Genomic DNA, 18,415 nt, shown 5'->3' on the forward strand with positions numbered 1-18,415 from the left:
ACCAACACGCGCTTCTATTTTTTTTTGGAAGATTTGAAGAATCATTCAAAATGAAAACAATTTCATTTTTATTCATCGGTTACAATAACCGACGCTGCCCGCCTAATGCACATCCGAATGTGATTTTGGGTTAATTATCATATAATTAACCAATTAAAATATTAATAAATATAACATATTATATTTTTAACCTATAGTTGATATCACATATCTACTATAGTAATTTCTCCTTTACTTGATATAAATCATATTTATATCTAATTCCTCCAAAATAATTATCTCATATATTTAACCAATTATATCATATATAATCGAACTTCCTTTTGTCAATTTGAACATTTCAAATTAACCCAAACACCGATTCTCAACTTTATCCAAGCTACCCAGGGGACCTAACGGATTTCTGGCTTAAAGCTCCAACGATCCGTGAATAGCTGACTAAACTCTTTTGCCACGAGATCCACCATCCATTAACTGTCAGACATTCCACTAAAGAAGAACAACTGAACTATTCTTACCACATATATATTTGTGTGTCCATCGGATATAACCAATCATGAGTACGATGACCCTTGTAGATGCTCGTAAGTACAACTGAGCCAAATTACTATTTTGCCCCTGTAGTTACATCTCATTCCTTAAGTACCACTGATTCCTGTAATGAACAATACAACATAGTCCAACTATGTGTGAACACCTCTCGGGCCAAGAGAAGATGTATGACGCCACATCGTTCAAGCCCCAGAATCATCCCTTAAGGGAGCAATCTATCTACTTACCCCTGCCTCGGGGAAGGAGTGAATTTCATCTTGTGTAGCTGAGTTCCCAATAGGGTTGGGAAGAAAACCCGCGGGGACCCGCCCCGTTCGGGTCGGGGATGGGGTCAAATTGGAAAATTTATTTGAGGCCCCATCCGAGGACGGGGCGGGGACAAGGACAGTTTCCCCGCCCCGACCCCGAATTTATATATATATATATTATAAACTTATTATAAATATATATATAAAGATCCAAAATGTAAAACCCCAAAAGCCCAAAAGCCCATAATTAAAAAAATAGCCCAAAAATATTTTCCTCTCCTCTTTCCTTTTTCCAAAATATTAAATATTTTCTTTTGGGTTTTGGCTTTCTTTTTACTGCTTGCTACGACAAGGACAGCCCCCCAAAAATCAAAATCCCTAATTCTTCCTAAATCTAAAATCAACCACCACCACCAGCCGGCAGCCTCGCCCTAGCCTCTCTCTACGTCTGCTCTGTCCGCTCCCGGCTCCACCAGCACCATCGACCACCAATGTCCACCAGCGGCAACGTCCACTTCCAGTTCCAGCCAGCTGACTCAAGTACAAACACTCCCGTCCAGCCAGCTGACTCCGTTCGAGTTTGAGCATCGTCCAGCCAATTGACTCGCTGAAACACAAACACTCTCATCCAGCTGATTAACGTTAACCACCAGTGTCCCATCCAGCCGAGCCTATTGCTTCGATCTGGTGTCCAGCTGATAAACATTCAATGCCATCCGTCCATTCAACGCCGAGCCTACTGACTCACTTAAACACTTCTGTGTTTTCTTAACTCAGCCTCAACCATTTCAGGTAAACATTCAACGTCGTCCGTGTTTTTTTTTTTTTTTTTTATATATATATATATATTTTGACTGTTCTAACTTCTATGTTGTTTTTCTTTTGGAAAAAACAAAAAACAGATTTGTGCTATTTCGAAAGGCGAGATCTATCCGTTCAACTTTCAAGACTTTAAAGTTCAAGCCGGTGCCGGTAAAAATTTATTTTCGTTCTCTTGTTTGGCCGTTTGATATTTTTGAAAATTATGCTTGAAATTAGTAAATAATATGTTTGAGAAATATGTTTGTGTATGTTTGATATTTGAATGTTTTGAATTTTAGGCTTGAATATGTTTGAAAAATATGTTCGTGTATATTTGATATTTGAATGTTTTGAATTTTAGGCTTAATATGTTTGGTAAATATGTTTGTGTATGTTTGAAATTTGAATGCTTTCAATTTTGGGGTTGAACCGTCGAATGCTTTGAATATGTTTGAATGCTTTGAAAATGAAGTCCAAGTCTAAAGAGGGGTTTTTAAATTAAATGTTTGAATTCTTTGAATAGGTTGAAAACAATGTCTTGATCACCTTCTACAAATAAAGATTCTTCAAATCCAATTCCAAGTCCAATACCAGATTCAACCCCAAATTTAACTCCATGCTCATCGAATGATGATAATTTGAATGTTGATAATTGTGTTATTCTTGATGAGGATATTGAGAAGGGAAAGAGGAGATTGACATCGGTTGTTTGGAACCATTTTAAGAAACAAAAAATAGATGGAGTAGACAAGGCGATTTGTAATTACTGCAAACAAAAATTAGGGGGTGAAAGTAAAAATGGAACCAAACATTTACATGATCACATTAAGATATGTCCATATAAAGGACAAAAGGACATACGACAATCCCTATTAAATCCTAATAAAGAGAAGAACAATACATTGAGTTTATATAACTTCGATCAGGAAACTGCAAAAAAAGCATTAGCTAGGATGATAATAAGACATGAATATCCTCTCAATGGTTGAGCATTAAGGTTTTAGGGAATTTTGTAATGTCATCCAACCATTATTTAAGATGGTGTCAAGAAAAGCAATAAAGAAGAAGATTTTGAAAATTTATGAGACTGAAAAGTTGAAAAATTATGGATTCAAATATCCTACTGCTATTTTTTCCCCCAAAAATTTGTAAATTGAAATTGGCTATTCCTGAGTGGACTAATTCTGGCATTCAAGAGATAAGAGACATGGCTTCAAATATGATGTCAATTGGCTATTTATTGAATTTTAAGTTGTAAAATTATTTAATGAATTTGTTAGCTTTTAAATTGTCAATTGATTGTCAATTAAAATAGTCTATTGTTTTTTGTTCATTTGTTGTGCATTAGTCAAATTTCAAATAAAATCACTTGAATTAAAAAACGAGAAATTCGATAAACTTTTTCAATAGATTTTTCATGGACTAATCAAATTTTAACTAAAAAAAGAGGAGAATCCCCACGTAGAATCCTCACAGGGAATCCCTACATAGAATCCCTGCGGGGAAACAGGGAATGAGGCCCCGCGGGGACCCCATTTCCCCGACGGGGAATCCCCGCCCCCGTTACCATTTGGGTGGGGATGGGGGACAATTTCCCCCATGGGGTCGGGGACGAGGGACGCCCCTCCGCCCCACCTCGGCCCCGTTACCAACCCTAGTTCCCAACTCCCAAATCAGACAAATCCCCAAAATGGTAGATTTGAATCGATAACCTGGCCACTCGCACCCATACAAATCAAAGGACCGCCCTCAATGGCAGGAGTTTCCAACTCACTCAGGATTAATACCTATGGTCATCCTAGTGAAGTGAAGTCTCTGTCATGAACGGTGTTATATAACGAGATGTTAACACTTCGTGGTCAGGTCTTATACAAACTCTTTGTATAGGACGCCCCCGCTCGCATGTCCCCAACACGAATGATTAGGATTAGACCATCTGTGACAAGTCAAAACCCTTATGACCATTCCACAAAGTGGGCCACATCCGTAGCGTTACTAGGATAAGGTTTCCCTCTTATATTCATATACTACAGACAATTTTGGTTATCGCTCAAGACATGATCCACTTGTATGTCACCACATACATGCTTGAGTTACATACAGATAACCAGGGATTTTATGTTTATTGGTTTGTGGTAAAGAAAATAAAACAAGCAACTGAGCAAAATATAAGATGTGAAGTAAATATCATATATTATACAACACAAGCGTTTTTACAAGCTATTTACAAACTACAGGACACGAGGCTTTAGAGCATCAACCCCAACAATTGGTATCAGAGCCAATATTTTCTCTTTAGAAGAGAGGACCTGGTTATAGTAGGACTATGACTTATTATTCATCAGAAGAATCAGTGGTACTTAAGAAGTTAGATGTAACTATATGGGCAAAACGGTAAATTGGCCCAACTATACTTATGAGCGATCTATGAAGGGTTATCGCATTGTTGATTGGTTAATATGGACACAAAAATATATCTATAGTGAGAATAATGCAGTTGTCGATCTTTAGTGGAGTGTTCGACAGTTAATGGATGGTGGATCTCGTGACTAAAGAGTTTAATCAACTATTCACGTACCGTTGGAGCTTCAAGCTACATGTCCATAAGGTCCCTTTGGTAGCTCAATGGGTTCAAGTTAAGAATCAGATTTTGGAGTTGATTTGAAATGTTTAAATTAACAAGAGGAAATTCAATTATATATGATACAATTGGTGTGATGTATGAGATACATTAAGTGGAGGAATTAACGTAAATATGATTTATATTAAGTACCATAAAATAGAAAAAGAACTATGGTTTGTATGTTTCATGAGATGAAATATTAAAGCTATAGGTTATAAATATAATATGATAAGTTGGTTATCATATTTATTTATAATATATTAATTATATGATCATTAATTTCTTTTTCTCTAATAACCGATTGAGTGGGAGATTATTGGTAGTTTTATTGTAACTGTGAGATAAAAGGAAAATAGTTTTCCTAAAATTAGAAGTTGCCTCGTTCGGAAAGAACTCACGGCGACAAGCTATTAAGTGAAAGAGTTTCACTAAGCGATAGCCGAGAGACTACACGATCAACTAAATGATCACTTAGAGTTGACTATACAATAGTCATTCAGTTGATCGTTGCTACACGATTGAGTGGCTAAGTCTATACGATAGGCTGCCGTTTACTAAATGATCGAGCACATCGTCTATACGATAGACAAATTTGTATCTCTCACTTGCTCGATCGTAGTCCTCCAGCCTCTTCCTCAAGCCAATATCATATAGAACCCACAACTCTTGGATTCTCACACCGAGAATATCAAGGTAACCATTGTGGCGGTGTCCTCGCTCAGTTTGTGGATCGAGTTAGACTCGATTGGGTTCGTGGAGAATGTGTTCGTTATTCGTGCTGTTGACATCAGTCTGTTTGTTGTGTTCGCGTTGCTATGGATGCTTTGTAGACTGATCAAGGGAATCCTGAAGAATGGTTATTCAAAGGTATGCATTCTCTATCCCTTGTATTATCATTTAGCATGTTGTAATTTCTATATATGCATAACTTGTTAGTTTCCATTTTGACTGTAATTGTCTGTGTTCAATTCGAGTGGAATTTGAAACGATCCATTCTGCTGCTCATGGAAATCCTCGTGTTTGATTTCCTTCAAGGATATCTCTAATGGGATGAAAACCCTAAGCATAACGGAAGCCAAAATACAAAACCATTTCATTTTTTTTTTCAAATTGACATTTAGAAACAAAACAATTTTGCATTAGAATAAAAAGTAATATCGATTAAGCATACAATTAAGAAAAACTAATTATACAGGGGAAGTACCTTGCAAATATTTTGACAATTATGTATAATTTCTTTGTTGAATTGGGATTGGGCACCGCCACTTGGAAATCTCCCTATTCTTACAGGGAATTGAGACTATAAAGAATTGTGAAATTCTCTATTTTGGGATTTGAGAATATCACATAACAATTTTTCTTTCTTTTCTCAGGAATAAGAAAAAAACACACAGAGACCCTGAGAGCCATTTTCTTCCTCTGCAAAACAAAACTCTTTTGTTAGAGAGAGAGGGATGGTGAGAGAGAGAGAAAAACGTGGGATTGATTCCACATTTTCTCGTAACTTCCCTAAAACGAGGAGTTATATTTAATTTAAATAAAATAAAATAAAATAAAATAAAATATATTACTAAATCATATTTAATTACACAATCATTTAAATCATATCTAAATGATTTCCTCTCACATCCTATAGTTTTAATGTGCATTTAATGTACATTAATTTTAACCTATAGTTTTGATTAAATTAAATAATTAGATAATTAATTCTTCAATTAATTAATCATTCAATTAAATATCACATATTTAATTTAATTTCTCATTTGAATCATATTAAAAAATATTTCTCTCATTTAACGTATAGTTTTAATGCACATTATTTTTAACCTATAGTTTTCAATATGAATATTTTTCATATTAAATTAATATTTGAACTTCTTTCAAATATTTTGTTCTCTTATTTATTAATTTTGAATCATATCCAAAATTAATAATAAAATCTAAAATTAAACTTTATATTAAAATATATCAACATACATTGAAAAATTTTCAATTCTAAGTTTGAACATTTCAAATTCAATTTAACAACAAATTATCTCAATACCCTTTACAAGCTAGGAAGGAGACCTAATGGATCTGCAGATCAGAAGTTCCAACGAGATGAGATTAATTGGCTAAACTCATTAACAAAATTAATCAATATTCGTTAACTATTGGTAGACTTCACTAAAGACCCACAGTTTCACTATTTTCACTACATATATGTTTATGTGTCTATGGATATAGACTAATAACAGCAAGTTAGTCCTCCACAAGTGTTCGTAACACCAATTGGATCAAATTACCGTTTTACCCCTGGGTTACCTCTACATCCTTAAGTACCAATGCTCCTCTAATGAACAACCTGTTTATGGTCCAACCATTAAACAAAAACCCTCTTGGGCCAGTGAGAGGGTAGAGCCCTTTCTTCAAGTCTCGGAGATGTCACTTGAGGAAACACTCATCTACTTACCTGAAAGTCAGGAATGAGTGAAAATCATCTTGTATGATTATGTTTCCTGTTACCCGCTCAATCTTATCCCTAAAATGGTAGGCATATTGAGTCGGCGAACTGATCACTCTCACCCATACAAATCAAAGGACAATCCCTCGTGAATAGAAGTTCATAATATACTCAAGCGCGAGACTAAATTGCCTAAGTCATCCTATTGAAATAGAAACCTAGCTAGTCAACGGAGTTACATCTAGTGGTTACTATTTCGTGGTCCGGTCTTGCGCAAACTCATTGTATAGGATACCTCCACTCGCGTGTCTCCTACATGAATGCGTTAGATTACTGCGTTTGTATCAAATACAAAGTGGACTGTATCCATAGTGTTACTAGGATAAGGTACCCAACCTTATCCCTATACTATAGACCCTTTAGGCTATATCTTGAACATTGATCCCTATAAGTCTCTACATATAGTTCAATACTTATAAGACAACCTAGGATGTTAGTTTATTGGATTTTAGGGTTAATAAGACAAAACTAAATAAAACATCAATAACATTTATTGATAAAAATATTAATAACTATTTATTAATGACGGTCATTTAGTTACATTTACTATCTACGAGTTTTAGAGCATAAAACCCAACAAACTCCCACTTGAACTAAAACTTTAGTTAGTGGAATGTTACAAAAATAAAGTAAAATACAATAAATTAGGGCATCTCATACCCATTACACATCTCCCACTTGCCCTAGATTACACAATGTACATATCTCGTAGACCTAGATTCTCTAGATGACTCTCGATAACTTTAGTCGAGAGAGCCTTCATAAATGGATTAGTAATGTTGTGCTTTGAAGTGATATTTGTGACGATCATATCTCCTCGTTGCATAATCTCTCATATCAGGTGATACTTCCTCTCAATATGCTTTCCTCGTCTGTGGCTACGAGGTTCTTTCGAGTCGGTCACAGTCCTACTGTTATCACAGTATAAAGTGATTAGCAAGTTCATGTTTGAAAAAACTCCCAAATCATTTAGAAACTTCCTTAGCCAAACTACCTCATTTGCTGTTTCACAAGCAGTTACATACTTAGCCTCCATGGTTGAGTCTGCAATGCATCCTTGCTTAATGCTACGCCATACTACAGCTCCCCCTTTCAAGATGAACGCTGATCCTGACGTGGACTTTCTAGAATCCTCGTAGTTTGGAAATCATAGTCCGTGTATCCCGTAAGGATCAAATCCTTAGCTCCATATACGAGCATATCGTCTCTTGTTCTTCTAAGATACTTGAGATATTGATAAAAACATTAATAGCTATTTATTAATGACAACCATTTAATTACATTCTTTATCTACGAGTTTTAGGGCATAAAACCCAACAATATCAACGGACTTTATGGAGGGGCTACCAAAATCTCATGGAAAGGACTCATTGATGGTGGTGGTTGACAGGCTAAGTAAGTACGCACATTTTATTCTACTTAGCTATTCGTATACAGAAAAGAAAGTGGCTAAGATTTTTATTTGGTAAATTGTATGTCACCATGGGTTCCCTCGCTCAATATTGGATCGAGATAAAATTTTCGTGAGTAGCTTTTGGGTAGAACTTTGTGCGGTTCATGAGTTGGCTCTCAAACAATGTACGACCTTACATCCCCAAATGGATGGACAAACAAAAAGAGTTAATATGGTGATAGGAAGACTTCCAGTGACACTCTAGAGCAGTAATTAATTGAACGTGATAGGGCTTTGGTGGCATTGAAAGTGTTTGGTTTTATGCCCTAAAACTTGTAAATGTTGGGTTGTATGTCCTAAAACTCATAATTTTGTAAACAATAAACATATATAAAGTTTATTCAAACAAGTGTTGTTGATTGTTTGATAACTCTAAATCCAATAAAATACGAACCCTTGGCTATTGTCATGAATACTTGGACTTTATGTGGAGACATAAACTTGATCAAGTTCGAGTATAATAGCCTAAATCGTCTATAGTACTTGGATCAGGTTGGGTACCTATTTCTGGATATACTATTGAATACGACCCGCTTTATGATTGTTACAGATGTTGTAAAATGTCAAAAACGATGTGATCAATCCGTTCATGTAGAGACATGTGAGCGGGGGTGTTCTACATAATGAGAGAGTGTAAGACAGACCACGAAATAATCACTTTTACATATTAACATCGTTTATTGTTAACACTGATTAATTTCCTTCTTGATGACCTAGATAACTTGATCTAAATCCTGAGTTATCTATGAACTTCTGTTTATTCGCGATTGTCCCTTGATCTGCATAGGTGAGGGTGAGCCCAACATCACTATTCAATATGCCTCCTATCTCAGTGATAAGACCGGGTAGATGACCGAAGACATAGAATTTGCAAGATGGAATTCACTCCTACCCATTTTAGGGATAGTAGAAAGGTTGTTCCTTTAAGGGTTGATCCCAGGTCTTGAACAATGGGCCCCATCCTCTCGTTGGCTTGAGAAGGAATGGATTTAGTGATTATGATCCTAAATCAATTGTTCATTAGAGGAATAGTGGTACTTAAGGAAAAAAGATGTAACTCAGGAGTATTTCGGTATTTGACCTAGTTGAGGTTACGAACAACCTGTGAATGATCAACTTATTGGTGACGATTATATGAAATGGACACATAATTTATCTACAGTGGGGGGGAGTGTAACTACAGACTATAGTAGACAGTCTTATTGGTTAACGGATGTTGATTAACTAGGTTAAAGAGTTTGACCGGTTAGTCTCGGATTGTTGGAGCCCATGATCTATAGATCCATCAAGTCTCCTTGCTAGCTCAATACGGATAAATTTGAAGAACTAGGTAAAGTGAGAATTTGAAATGTTCAAATTCGGTCTTAAGGGAATATTGTATTTTATATGAGATATAATTTACAATTAAATAAATAAATAATTAATTAATTGTTTTTTAGAGTATACTTGATCATTAGCATGAAAGTATTTTTAAAACTTGATTAATGTGATTAATTAAAGTTGGGTGTCTTAAACAAATTAATATGTGATATTAAATTTATTTATTTTTATTTAATTAAAATTGTTTTAATTAAATAATTTCCAAAATTTGAAAATTATTTTTCATTTTTTAATAAAAAAATTAATTAGTGGAAAAATCCAATTGTTGTTGGATTTTTCCACTAACTAAGTGGACAATGAAGTGGCATTTCCCAAGCTTGACACATAGAGATTACATGCTAATGGAGTTTGAAGTGGAAGACATGCAAAATGAGATTTTACATGGTATTTGTCTATAAATTGTCTTGTTTATGAAATTGAAAAAAATTAATGCTTCCTTGACAGTTAACCTAAAATCTTCCACCAAATTCTCTTTACTCTCCTACTTAATATAGTGAAATTCCCTTATTTTCACTAACATATCGGTCCCACAACTTTGTTCTTCAACCGGAGAATAGCGGGATTTACCGTTGGTGGTGTCGATCGAGCTCGGGAGAGGAAAATTGCGGTGGAGTCTTCAAAGGTTGTATTCTCTAACCCTTTAAGCATGCTTATTCTTATTTTAATGCAGTTATAATGTTGTCGATTCATCGCTTCCGCTGTGCATGCTTCGTTTTAGTTCCATCAATAAATAGTAAACGTTATTAATTGACTGTCATTAATAAAGAGCAATAGATGTTAATTCAATAAATGTTATTGTTTGTGTTATTTGTCTATTTTTGTCTTAATAACCCTAAATCCAATAAACTAACATTTAAAGTTGTCCTTGAGTCTTGAACTGTATGTGGAGACATACATGAATTAATGTTCAAGATACAGCTTAAAGGGTTTATAGTATAAGGATAAGACTGGGTACTTTATCTTGGTAATACTATGGATACAACCCGCTTTGTATTTGATACAAACACAATGATCCAACACGTTCGTGTAGTTGATATGCGAGTGGTGGTATACTATGCAATGAGTTTACATAAGACTGAACCGCAGAATAGTAAGCACTAGATGTAACATTGTTACTAGTTAGGTTCCTATTTCAGTAGGATGACCTAAGCAACTTAGTCTTAATCCTAAGTATGTTATGAACTCCTGTTCACAAGGGATTGTCCTTTGATTTGTATAAATGAGGGTGGTCAGTTCATCGACCCAATATGCCTATCATTTTGGGGACAAGACCGAATGGGGAGTTTGGAATATAATAATACAAGATGGAAGTCATTCCTTCCCGCCTTAAGGGTAAGTAGATGAGTGTTCCCTTAAATGGTGTCTCTAAGACTTGAACGAAGGGCTTACCTCTCATTGGCCCAAAAGGGGTTTCTGTTTATTGATTGGACCATAAACATGTTGTTCATTAGAGGAGCACTAGTACTTAAGGAATCAGAGGTAACCCAAGGGTAAAATGGTAATTTGACCTAGTTGGAGTTACGAACACTCGTGAAGAACTAACTTGTTGTTATCGGTCTATATATGTGGACATAGAAATATATCTGTAGTGAGAATAGTGCAATTGTGGGTCTTTAATGAAGTGTACCCGCAGTTAACGAATATTGATTAACTTGGTTAATGAGTTTAGCCAATTAATCTCATATCATTTGAGCTTCTGATCTACAGGTCTACTAGGTCTCCTCGTTAGCTCACTAAAGGATATTTAAGAGGGATGATTTGAATTGTTTAAATTAATTTGAGGAAACCATATATTAATGTGATTAATATATAATTGATTATGAATATGATCTATAATTCAAATTAAATTGAAATAATATTTGAATAAGATTCAATTAATTAATTCAAGTGAATTAGGTTCACAAAGAATTAATTAATAGAGAGATATTGCACATATACATACAATGTTTATGATAATTAAATATATATATGCATTAAATTAAATAAAGTATTATTTAATTAATTAATTGTGAAAAAAGGAAATGGATTAGGAAAAAGGTTTGACCATTTTCTATATAAAGACCTCCCTATGGCCCCTTTGGGAGAGACAAACACTGACAATACACGATACACAACACACAAGTGTTATTGTGTAAAATTTTTCCTAAGCCATAAAGCGAATCCTCTCTACTCTCCAAAATTCTTCTCTCCTTTCTCTCCCCCAATGGTTGGATATCACCTACCCTTTATTGGAATCCCAAAGAATAACGAGGTTACTTTCATAATGTTTGAGATTGTTCAACAAATCTTTTGTGATCAAGATTGTTGGAAGAGTCGTTCGTTGGAACTTAAAGAGGATTGTTCGTGAAGCTTGAGAATCTACAAAGGTAAGACTGGTTCTAATCTTTTTCCCTAAAGCATACTATATTACATGTTTATATTATGTTTTAGTATACTGAATTTGTTTATGTAGAATTGTAGGATGCAAGACGTTCACCAACGCTTCCACTACGAGATTCGATCCCTTCAGAAAGAACATTGGACTTTAGCTTAAGAAAGAATGAAGCGGTTTGTTGACTAGTAATGAAGGAAAGTTTAGTTTGAGATTGGAGACTTGGTATTTCTCAAGCTCTCTCCTTATAGGCAACACACATTTACCTAGTTAAGGTGTGAAAAGCTAGCTCCTAAGTTCTATGGACCTTATATGGTGCTGGATAGGGTGGGAGTAGTAGCTTACAAGCTGGAGCTTCCATCTGATTCAAAGATACATGATGTTTTCCACGTTTCACAACTAAAAAAGTATCTTGGCAAGTCAGCACAAGTGCAAAATCAGACACCAGATCTGTTAGATGACTTTGAGTTACAAATGACACTAGAAACAATCTTGGAAATGTGCTGGACCACTGAATTACCAAGGGAAGAATGGATGGTGAAGTGGAAGAACTATCCAGAGACTGAAGCCACATAGGAGGGAGTGGTTGGTATGGAGCAATAATATCCTCAATTCCACCTTGAGGATAAGGTGATTGGAAACCTAGGGTATATTTGAAGCCCCCAATTATAAATACTTATAAACGTAGGGGTAAGAAAGGGATCTAGTGGGGAAAAGAAGGATTGGTTTGTGAAAATTCTATTGTTAGTTGGAGTGTGGGGACCAGATAAGTGTTAGGGGTTCAAGAAGGGTTTTTCGTAGCGTTAGAGAGAGGCTTTTGGAGTAATCAAACTTGGCTAGTGGTGTATTGTTAGATGATTTACCATTTTTTATTGCTCATCTTCATGTTATCTGGTGTATTTTTCCTTGAAGTTCATAAATAAAATCATCTAGAGCCGTGCTCTATTCTTGGAAGTGTGTTGGGAATTTTTGCTTACAGGTGAAAGGAATCATAACAATATCAAATCACTAGACACAATAGTACCAATCACGAGGGTGATAATTAAGCTAGACATTAGAGACGTTGGTTCACCGTGCATTACACACTAAAAGGTGAGCAATGGAAGTACAATTTCGTAGACAACAAGATAAGCCTAACACAATGCATTTCAATGAAAAACATGAATATCATAAACAAATGTCTGGACTTCGTGTTGAAACAGTAAGTTATAGAGAAACATTTGGATTTGTTTCAACCCATATAAGACAAATACCCACTTCCTCAATTGTAATAATTTATAAGAGAACATCGACCTCGACAAGCTAAATAGTATCCATGAACTTTAGAGCTTTTTACATTGAAATCATAGGTTAGCTATTATAATTATCCACAATGGCATTAGAGCTCATCGCTGCCATGGTGAAGGAAGCATAAGAGTTAAACTTTCACGAGTTTTCGTTGGGAGCTTCCAATGGTTGATGCAATCTTTACAACAATTGAAAGAGAGGATATTTGGAACTGTGACAAACTCAATCTTCTTTAAGTGGTCAATGTATTCATTTTCTCAACAAACACCCAAACCTACTAAATAGGGTTAAGCTTCATTTTCTTGATCATATCAAATAGAATCGAATTAGGATCTAGATGGTAGTCAATGCCAAAATATGCATTTCTATCCAACTTAAAGTACTTGAGACCCTACAAATAGGACGAGCAAATTTAGCGTATATTTTGATTGCATTAGAAGACGGATGAGGTGCTGGGCGGTGGGTTCGCCTGTTCTTCCTCCCATTTCCCTTCCCCTTTCACCAGCCATTCCATTTCCAAATGGCGCTTCATCTTCCTCCAGTCGTGGATCCCCGGTAACGACCATTCTTCTCTAATCTCTCAGTTCCTCTTCTCATTTTGGTGGTTTAATTTTGACGATGTTGATGAGATCGTTTCCCTGTCGTGACTCTTCAAAAGAATGCGGAGGATTCCTCTTGTATCATAGCACCCCCTTTCCCCAGCTTCAAATGGCGGCTGCTCATCGCTTATGACGGTACTCGATACGCAGGTCCAAGTTTCTTCTTCTTATCTCTAATTGTCTATTCAGGCGAATGAATTGAACGATTTTGTGTCCATATACTAGCTTCATCTTTTTTAGGTTAACAGTAATTCTTAATGTATTAAGCTTTTGAGGTTAGTTGTTGTTGCCTGTTGGATGTCTTCTTCATCACTAGAATCAATTTCACTTCAGGATCCCTCTAACTGGAGAATCGTTTAAAAGTAATTTAGCCTGCTTTTATTATGAGTTAACTCAGAGAATTTTGTGCTTATTACTACAATTTTGAGGCTCTCTTGGTGTTAGATGATATCATATTAAATCTATCTTCAACCATAAGCTATTGGCTTTTGGGTCAATGTGATTTAGGTGATCTTGTGTCTAAATTCATACAATATTATTTCCTCTTAATTAATATTGATTTCCACTTGTTGGGTCTTCTACATATTTTAAGTCCATAAGTGAGGGGAGTATTAGATGATATAATATTAAATTTACCTTCACTCTAAGTTTAAGTTTTTAGGTCAATAAGTGATTTAAGACTTGGTCCAAAAGTTTGATAAAATAATTTCAAATATGTTGATATTAAATTAGGCTGGCAATATCAGAGGTCACCACCCACTATCCAGTGCCTCATTGAAGAAGCCTTGATTGGAGCAACAAAGCTTGAAAGGAAGGATCTCCATTTAGTTGGTGCAAGCAGAACCGATAAAGGAGTTCATGCCTGGGGTCAGGTCTGATGTGCTTTTATGGAGTTGGGTTAAAACACATCATTGGAATACAATCCTTGCTGTTGCTTACAACAAGTTGAGGTTTCAGGTGGCTCACTTTATTACGCCATTTAACTACGATAGCTTGGAAAGCGTCCATGCTGCACTGAATGGTCTTCTTCCCGTGGATATAAGAGTTCGAGAGATCAGTCCTGCTGCACCTGACTTTCATGCTCGGTTTTCTACATTAAGCAAGGTTTATCACTACAAGATATATAATGGCGCGATCTTGGATCCATTTCAGCGTTGCTACACTTACCATTGTGTTTATAAACTCAACTATGCAGCCATGAAAGAAGCTGCAAATTATTTCGTTGGGAAGCATGATTTTTCTGCTTTTACAAATGCAGCGCATAATGATCGAGTGGTAAATCCAGTGAAGGTCATTTTTCGTTTTGATGTCATAGATATGGTAAAGTTTTAAGGTTCTTTGGTTTGTGCTTTGTTTGTTAAACTACAAGTTTACTCCATGAACCTTGAGATTTATGTCTACTTGCTCCTCTTTCGCAAGTTTTTAGGTCTTGTGCTTTATAGGATACTGAACTTTAAAAAGTATTGGACCTTTCAATTTCATGTTCATTAGATCTCTTCATTTTTAATTCTGTGTTTGTCCTTGACCTATTCGATACTTTTTTAAAATTCATGGATTTATAGGCATAAAATTGAAAGTTTAGGGTTACATTTAACATAAAATTCATATTTATATATTATAAATCAATTAGTTTTTAAAAAATTCAAATATGCCAAGGACCTATTAGATATAAAATTGAAATTTCTAGGACCTATTAGACATTTTTAACCTCATGGGATGTATTTCGTTGGGAAGCATGATTTTTCTGCTTTTACAAATGCAGCGCATAATGATCGAGTGGTAAATCCAGTGAAGGTCATTTTTCGTTTTGATGTATATATGGTAAAGTTTTAAGGTTCTTTGGTTTGTGCTTTGTTTGGTTAAACTACAAGTTTACTCCATGAATCTTGAGATTTATGTCTATTTGCTCCTCTTTCGCAAGTTTTTAGGTCTTGTGCTTTATAGGACCCTAAACTTTAAAAAGTATTGGACCTTTCAATTTCATGTTCATTATATCTCTTAATTTTTAATTCCTTGACCTATTCGATACTTTTTAAAATTCACGGATTTATAGACATAAAATTGAAAGTTTAGGGTTACATTTAACATAAAATTCATATTTATATATTATAAATCAATTAGTTTTTAAAAAATTTGAATATGCCAAGGACCTATTAGATACAAAATTGAAAGTTCTAGGACCTATTAAACATTTTTAACCTTATGGGATGTATTAGACGCAGTTGAAAGTTTAGGACCAAATAGGTATATTTATGGACTAAATTTATAGTCTAACTGGTTTGTTTACTTTTTTCCCCCTATGATGTGTCTGCTTCTTATGAGTCGAGGGTTGCTAATTCTGTATCCTTCTCTTTTGATCATCTGTCTCAATCAATCCGGTTTCAGCTTTATACAAAAACCAGTGAGGTTAAATGCTTTCGTTTTGTTCAGGGACCTCTTGTGCAGCTAGAAGTTGAGGGTTCTGGGTTCTTGTATAGACAAGTTCGGAATATGGTAATTATTTTTGTTGCATCTATTTTTTCAGTCAAAAGTTCCTTATCTGATTTTATTTTATTTATTTATTTATACTTATGCTAGTTTTGCTCTAATGGCTTTATAGTAGAAAGTAAACTCCTGTAAGCATCGATCTAAGTTTGTAAAATTCGTTCCATGCAACTCAGGAACTGTTAAGCATTTTCTCTGGTGCTTTTGCAGGTTGGCTTGTTGGTTCAAATTGGAAAGGAAGCAATTCCTCCTGATGTTGTTCCTAAGATTTTGGCTTCTCAAGATCGCAGGGAGCTTGCGAAGTATGCTTCGGGCGTTCCTCCTCAGGGGCTGTGTCTTGTGAGTATTAATTATAAAGAGGACCATTTAAAGCTTCCATCTGATTGCCCTGGGACTAGTGTTGGTAGGAATCGTAGTGTGAGCAAATGTAAACTCCCTTTTTATTGATTTAACCTTACACTTCTGCCATGAGAATAATCTCTGTTGCTGGGTGTCCCAACAACTTAGGAGGCTGAGATATTAGATAAGCAGTATAGTTTAGTTAACAAAAAATTGGATTAATTAGTCTTTGTTAATTTATGAGTTAGTATTTTAGTTTTAGTTTTAGTTTTTTTTATTTTTATTTTTTTTTTTTTGGGGGGGGGGGGGGGGGGGGGGAGCCTATAGCCATCTTTAGTATTGCATTGGAACTTTGGGAGCTTTTAGACATTACTATTGTCAGTACATGGTATTTTATAGGGTTTCTCTCAATTTTTGGAGAATAAAAGTTTTTTCCCCTGTTCTTGGGATTACTCTTATGCGTCAGGCCTAAGATTCAGAATTTGGACTTGACACAACGCTTAGTCCCTTAGCCCCTTATGGCCCATTTGGTTGAAGGGTTTAGTGGGTGGGAATGGGCTTGGGCATCTCAAACCCATGTTTGGTTTAACGTTTCAAATATATTCTTGGAAAACTTTATTCCCATGCATAACTTAATATCCAACTAATTATTTTTTATTCCCAAATGGGTTTCTTGAAAAGCCTCCTCAAAATAATCCCGAATCTCTCTCTCCTCATTTACCCTCCTCACCTTCCTTTGACACATTCTTAACCCTTCTCCTCTTATCTCTCAATCGCGTGAGAGGGAATTGAGAGGGAAATTGTGAACAGAAAGAGGAGAAAGAGAGACGACTTCATGGATGAAGGTTAGAAGAAAAGAGGAAAGGGGAAAACATTGGATGGGACAAGAGAAGGAAGGTGGCTTTCATTTTTTTTTTTCTAAAGGGAAACCCAGTATTAAAATGGTTTAGTTTTTTATTTTTTTATTTTTTTAGTAAATAAAATGGTTCAGTTTTCTGTTTTCGAGGGTTTTTTTTAATTAATTTGACATAATAAAAATAAATTAACTAACAAAGATTAATTATTTAAATTAACTAATTAATTGTTGGGAGTTAATTTTGATTAATCTTATAATTTATAATTGCATAAAATTGTTAAAAGCAATCCTATTAACTAAACAAAAATGTTATTTATTTATATAAAATTTTATTACAATTCTCATACAAATACCAAATAAAACACACATTCCCAAAGAAATCTAATAACATTTTCCAGTACAACAAAACATAGTTATTTGTGATTTTTAGACATCTTATAGTCTTATTTCCATGTATCTTATTTTCAGACATTTTATTTCTAGGCATCTATAAAACTTTAAATCAAACGGTCTAGACGTATCATGATAAATATCAAAATCTATTTATCTGTCTCGTACAGTGAGCACAAGTCTTGAACTCTACGGTTGTTTGAGCTCTTGAAAGCTGTGTCTCACAAGCTTCACTCCAAACAAATGATTTGCTCATGCAAGTAAATTGGATAATTTGGGTAGGACTTACAGCATTTAGATCCGTTTCAATTCTTTTACCAATAGATGAAAAATTGACATTGCCGTTGCCTGCTATATTGTAAATATTGAAAGTTAAAAGTCAGTTGGATTGTAAAAATAGAGATATATAACTAAAGTATACCCTAAAATATATCGCAAGTTACAGTCTAAACATATTAGAGTTGAAAATCGCTTTAGTTCTTGAATTCAAGTCAATAAATCGTCTGCAAGTATAGTTGACTAGTGGTAC

At 35.0% G+C, this 18,415-nt stretch overlaps 1 protein-coding gene across 3 annotated transcripts; it reads left to right on the plus strand.

Moving 5' to 3' along the window:
- The first annotated feature begins 13,531 nt into the window (after nucleotides 1–13,531).
- On the plus strand, nucleotides 13,532–16,901 carry LOC120067943 (Pseudouridine synthase family protein). 3 transcript variants are annotated; one of them, XM_039019588.2, is made up of 6 exons: nucleotides 13,532–13,773; nucleotides 13,877–13,967; nucleotides 14,550–14,689; nucleotides 14,775–15,137; nucleotides 16,248–16,310; nucleotides 16,512–16,901. In XM_039019588.2, exons 1-6 carry the CDS (start codon nucleotides 13,663–13,665, stop codon nucleotides 16,746–16,748), a joined length of 1,005 nt encoding a protein of 334 aa, XP_038875516.1. In that variant the 5' UTR covers nucleotides 13,532–13,662; the 3' UTR covers nucleotides 16,749–16,901. The 3 variants fall into 3 exon arrangements, with proteins under 3 accessions (XP_038875516.1, XP_038875517.1, XP_038875518.1); XM_039019589.2 differs by having other exon boundaries at nucleotides 13,576–13,773; nucleotides 14,775–15,107; XM_039019590.2 differs by having other exon boundaries at nucleotides 13,576–13,773; nucleotides 14,775–15,092.
- Nucleotides 16,902–18,415: the final 1,514 nt, after the last annotated feature.

The sequence above is a fragment of the Benincasa hispida genome, chromosome 12 (genome assembly GCF_027475165.1).
Source record: "Benincasa hispida cultivar pf3 chromosome 12, pf3_genome.v1.1, whole genome shotgun sequence".
Taxonomy (NCBI): Eukaryota; Viridiplantae; Streptophyta; class Magnoliopsida; order Cucurbitales; family Cucurbitaceae; genus Benincasa; species Benincasa hispida.